The following is a 6,000-nucleotide window of genomic DNA, read 5'->3' on the forward strand; positions in this document are numbered from 1 at the left end:
GAAATATGCAGATCAAGGGTTCAAAAAAGTTAACCAAAGTTTTTCTAATGACCCCTGGCCTAAACCCCTGGATTTCCTGTCTAACTACTTCTGGTTTTGTTGAAGTTGCTCTTGACAACTATTACAGAAATAGCAATAGACCAACACCTTGCAAATAAAGTACTCCCCCCTACAGTAGCCAATAGTATGTTTCTGGTCGGACTATGATAAGACAAACAGTTCAGTCCAGTTCCACAATCATACTGGTATCTTACTGCAGTTAGGTCGAGCCTGAAGAGGAGTGACAAGACCCCCATAACAAATCATTAAGTGGGAAGAAGAGTCATTGTGACAAAGAACCGCTTTAGTTTGAAACAATTCACACACCTGTATTTCACATAGACCTACAGCTAACGTAAACCTGTGCACAGGTAACCTAATATATAAACGAGCTGCTACCCGAGCTTTCTACAGTGAAGTTCAAGGTGGTTCTGTATTTAACTGCAACATGTTATCACATTGCTCCAGCTCTTACCTTGGCTGAAGTCCCATCAGATATGAGGACATCATAAACTGAAGAGTAGCCTATAGCGGACAACTGACTTCAAGGACTTCATTCCCACTCTCCCTAGCGCCTTTGTATCACACTGGAATGATATGAAGGACATAAAAGGCAATAGAGTTTTATTTCAGAACACCCAAGTGAAAACAGGACGAAAAGACTCCGTTTTATTGCCCATACCATCTTCCACAAATCTGTGATCTAGTTAGCAGTTAAATTGTACATTTTGTAAGTACACACAAGCACAGCAAGCCATGTGCCAAGTCCTCAAAGAAGGCCAATAGTTCAAAGAATGCAAGCCTGTATATCCAAAACACATATTTTCAGTGTGGAGTGTGCAGCCTCTCTGCTCTAGACTGAGATGAGATCCACAGTAGGCTATATTAGCATGCATATGGGTCCTGCTGCACCGTCTATGGCCCTGCACAACCCCCTGCCCGGACTGTCAGGAAATTCCTTTCTGCTGTTGGACAACGACCAATTAAGTGAAAGGCTGAGGGGGAAATGTATTCTGGCTTAAATAGGAAATGATCTACTGAAGTTTTTCTAAACCTATTAGAAATATATAGGTAACTGCCAAAATAAAGGAAACACTTGAGTAAATGAGGGATGCAACGTATATTGAAAGCAGGTGCTTCCACACAGGTGTGTTTCCTGAGTTAATTAAGCATCCCATGCTAAGGGTCAGGTTTAAAAATGCCCAGTTGCCCATTATGTTGGCTACCATGGCTAGAATAAGAGATCTCAGTGACTTACCATGGGTAGAAGATTTCAGTGACTTTGAAAAAGGGGTCTCAAAGGAGCATAGGGGGTTTAAAGTATGTGTCTCAGTCACCAGAACCCAACCCAATTGAACACTTATTGGGAGATTCTGGAGCGGGGCCTGAGACAAGGTTTATCACCGCCATCAAGAAAATACCAAATTATATGGAATGTGGAGATTTTGTCATTTCTCGACTTGGTAAAGATACAGGATGTTTTTTGTCCTTAGTTTACAGGTTATGTAAGATATATAACTCTATTCTGGACAAGATAGGATTTGGTAGAATATGTTCTTAGTGGAGAATGCACAGTAAAGATGACAGCTCTGAGATGTGTGTGTTCCTGTGTCTCTTCTTTTGGCAGAACATGTAAAGAGTTGGTCCCATGTTTCACGAGCTGAAATATAAGATGGAGTTTTGTCACACAGCTAAATGCCACAGATGCCTCTAGTTTTGAGAGAGCGTGCAATTGGCATGCTGACTGCAGGAATGTCCACCAGAGCTGTTGCCAGACTATTGAATGTTCATTTCTCTACCATGAGCCGCCTCCAACGTAATTTTAGAGAATTTGGCAGTACGTCACAACCTCAGACCACATGTAACTACGCCAGCCCAGGACCTCCACATCAGGCTTCTTCACCTGCGGGATCGTCTGAGACAAGCCACCCTTACAGCTGAGGAAACTGTGGGTTTGCACATCCGAAGAATTTAAGTACAAACTGTAAGAAACCGTCTCAGGGAAGCCGATCTGCGTGCTTATCATCCTCACCAGGGTCTTGACCTGACTGTAGTTTGGCATCGTAAACGACTTCAGTGGGCAAATGGTCCCCTTCGATGGCCACTGGCATGCTGGAAAAGTGTGCTATTCACGGATTAATATTGGTTTCAACTGTACAGGGCAGATGGCAGACAGAGTGTATGGCATCGTGTGGGCGAGAGGTTTGCTGATGTCAATGTTATGAACAGAGTGCCCCATGGTGGCGGTGGGGTTATGGTATCGGCAGGCATAAGCTACGGACAACGAACCCAATTGCATTTAATCTATGGCAATTTGAATGCACCGTGACGAGATCCTGAGGCCCATTGTCGTGCCATTGTTGCAAAGATCTGTACACAATTTCTAGAACCTAAAAATGGCCATGGCCTGCATTCTCACCAGACAAGTCACCCATGGAGCATGTTTGGGATGCTCTGGATCGACGTGTATGACAGCATAATATCCAGCAACTTCGCAACAGTTTTTGAAGAGGAGTGGGACAACCTTCTACAGGCCACAATCAACAGCCTGATCAACTCTTTGTGAAGGAAGTGAGTTGCGTTGCATGAGGAAAATGGTGGTCACACCAGATACTGACTGGTTTTCTGATCCAGGCCCCTATCTTTTTTTAAGGTATCTGTGACCATCAGATGAATATCTATATTTTGCAAATGTATAGAAAAAAAACTGATATCACATTTACATAAGTATTCAGACTCTTTACTCAGTACATTGATGAAGCACCTTTGGCAGCAATTACAACCTCGAGTCTTCTTGGGTATGACGCTACAAGCTTGGCACACCTGTATTTGGGGAGTTTCTCCTATTCTTCTGTGCAGATCCTCTGGTTGGATGGGGAGCGTCGCTGCACAGCTATTTTCAGGTCTCTCCAGAGATGTTCGATCGGGTTCAAGTCCGGGCTCTGGCTGGGCCACTCAAGGACATTTAGAGACTTGTCCCGAAGCCGCTCCTGCGTTGTCTTGACTGTGTGCTTAGGGTCGTTGTCCTGTTGGAAGGTGAACCTTCGCTCTGGAGCAGTAAGCACCTACACAATTATAAAATGTTGTCTTGTTCGGTGGCAGAGCTCATTGAAATATTAACCATTGTGTAGAATTATACCCAAATATGCAAAGGAGGATATTGCATATTTCTACTTTTGTGTACCTATTTAGGATACATCACCATGAAGAGAATGACATTCATATCCATAATTATGCATTTCTGTGTAGTACAGATCAGGGACCCATGATGAAATTTCGTTACCGCACACATAAAAAAACAAAGGGAGATTTTTGAGAAATTCTGTTACTAAATCTTGCATCTGCACAGTTCTTCCACAAATGTATTTTTGTCAAATGTAAATTGTTAAAAGTAGTCCTTGTGTTAGACTATGGTTTGTTAAACTTTGAAATCAATGGTTTTTGTTTTTTCATATATTTTAAGTGAAAAATCTTGAGTCTCATCGCAATTCTGTTACCGTGGAATTGCCCATGACAGCTTTCTGTTTTATGCTTGCAGAATTGGGTCTTCTGAGATAGTAAATAGTAAAGATGACAGCTCTGATCCTTGTGTTTTTCTGTCTCTTCTCCGGACTCCTGCAGAGCTGGGTCTTCTGATGAAGTGTATAATGTGTATATGTGTAAATAGTGAAGATCACAGCTTGGAGCTTTAACTTCCTCCATGTCTCCTCTCCCTGCAGAGCTGGGTCTTAGCTTTGTGTTGCTCTGTGTGTCTGTGTCTCCTCTCCTGGCAGAGCTGGGTCTTAGCTTTGTGTTGCTCTGTGTGTCTCCTCTCCTGGCAGAGCTGGGTCTTAGCTTTGTGTTGCTCTGTGTGTCTGTGTCTACTCTCCTGGCAGAGCTGAGTCTTCTGAAGTGCATAATGTGTACATGTTTAAATAGTAAAGATCACAGCTCTGAGCTTTATTTTCCACGGTGTCTCCTCTCCTTGCAGAGCTGGGTCTTCTGATGAAGTCATGCATTGACCAGGGTCAGCTGGTACCTGATGACGTCATCTCCCGTCTCATCCTGACAGAGATGAGGAACATAGACCAGAGCAGCTGGCTGCTGGATGGTAAGCAATAAGCACCTGCACCACACTCATTACAGCAACAGATAGAGGGGATAAAAATGGGGAAATATAGAAAAAGGTTATAATAATAAATATAGCTCTGAGCACCAAGGAACAGGGTTCACAGGATTACAGAAAGGACACAAGAGCAGGTGGATAACCAAGCAAGCACTCTATCATGTGAAAGCATTACCATGTTTATCTCTCAATACCACACGGTTGACACAAGTGAAGTTTGACTAGTACAGTAGGTTGGTTATCTTTGAATGCAGCAACTAATCGTTGTCCAATTCCTTAAGAGGCTAATTCATTGAGTCTATATACCAAATCTGGAGTCAATCTGATTTATGGTTCATGAGAAGAAGATTTGTAAGCAGTAGCATTTGTGCTAACGTGCATCTATAGATACAATGCAGCCATATTTGAATGCAGCAACAAACAAAACAATATGTAAATGTAACTGATGTAATGAGTCTAAATGCAAAATCTGGAGTGAATCTGATGTATGGTTCATGAGAAGATTATTGCAGATGATTTTGAGCGTTACACATGCAAAGAATGAGTTGTTAATAGATTCCTTGTTTTTTGAGATATCAATACCAAATTCAGTGAGGTTCATCTTAGGGACATCCATGATAGCGATGACAAGCTTCAAGTTGATAAGCCATTGTGGAGTGGAATTACAGTGGTTTAAATCCCTTAGACTTTCTCAAGCTAAGTCTGGGTAACAGTTCTTTTAGCTAATGTTCCACTCCTTGCCACTCCTGTCATTTGCCAAAGAGACTGGCCTTTTTGGCAAATGAGACGGATTTCCGGCACAGTTGCTGATTGGTAGCTGGAAACATTAATGTTAAACATGAACATGCGTGCAAATTTGGCGCAATATAGAATTTTAAGAACAACAATAAACGATACCGTTACGACCTGCTGCGGTCACTCCCCTGTGAGAAGGTAGTGTCAATGTAGGGTCATGTTCAAAGTGGCTAGAAAGGACTAATGAGAGAGAGAAATAATGATATGGAAAATATTAGCCTACAAGTTTCAATCAAGCCACTTTTGCTTCAGTTGCATCCCATTAAAACGGGCAAAATTGATTTAAAAATTGATACATCATCCAAAGTGTAATTAATAACTTCACCATTCTCAAAGGGATATTCAATTCAAAAAACATTATGGGGTTTTGTATGTGTCGGCCAGTGACAAAAATGTCAATTTAATCAATTAAAAATTTGGGCTGAAATGTGGAAAAAGGGGTGTGAATATTTTCTGAAGGCACTTGAACAGCAAGCTGATGAACAGGAAGTTGCACCTGCATTCATTAGACTACTGGTCTTTAGGCATGCACGTGCACACACACACACACACACACACACACAGACACAACAACAACACAGTCAACACACACACAACCACACACACACACACACACACACACACACACACACACACAGCACACCACACCACGCTTATTATGCTCATCTTTAGGCACAGCACAATTCGTCTCTATCACCAGCCGGCTCTCTAGAAATTAGCCTGCGAACTAGGTTACCCCAACACAGGCTTAGGTAAAAAGGCATACACTCAAAAACCTTCAGATGAGTAAGAATCAGCTTTAGATGTATCTACATTGAACAGACCTTGATAGCTTTCATGCTATTTATTACAACTTGGTAATGTTTTTATAGATTAATAGATGTATGCTTTTGGTGGGGAAAAGCCACTATGTATAAACATGTCTCTAAATGGGTTAAAAACCTTAGGCCACTTATATGACAACTAATATTGTATGTGATGAAGGGGAATGGACTATCAGATCAGACTCTTGTCTTGCCCATTCCCCCTCTGAATGGCACAACATAACAATACGTTCATTA

The 6,000-nt window shown here is 41.9% G+C and overlaps 1 protein-coding gene across 1 annotated transcript in view; it reads left to right on the forward strand.

Moving 5' to 3' along the window:
• The window catches only part of ak3 (adenylate kinase 3), a 38,017-nt gene that overhangs the window by 6,343 nt on the left and 25,674 nt on the right, over nt 1–6,000 (forward strand). The window contains exon 2 of the mRNA XM_023983396.2: nt 4,010–4,129. Coding sequence (XP_023839164.1) covers nt 4,010–4,129 — 120 coding nt within the window. The remainder of the gene's footprint in view (nt 1–4,009; nt 4,130–6,000) is intronic.

The sequence above is a fragment of the Salvelinus sp. IW2-2015 genome, linkage group LG4q.1:29 (assembly GCF_002910315.2).
Source record: "Salvelinus sp. IW2-2015 linkage group LG4q.1:29, ASM291031v2, whole genome shotgun sequence".
NCBI lineage: Eukaryota > Metazoa > Chordata > Actinopteri > Salmoniformes > Salmonidae > Salvelinus > Salvelinus sp. IW2-2015.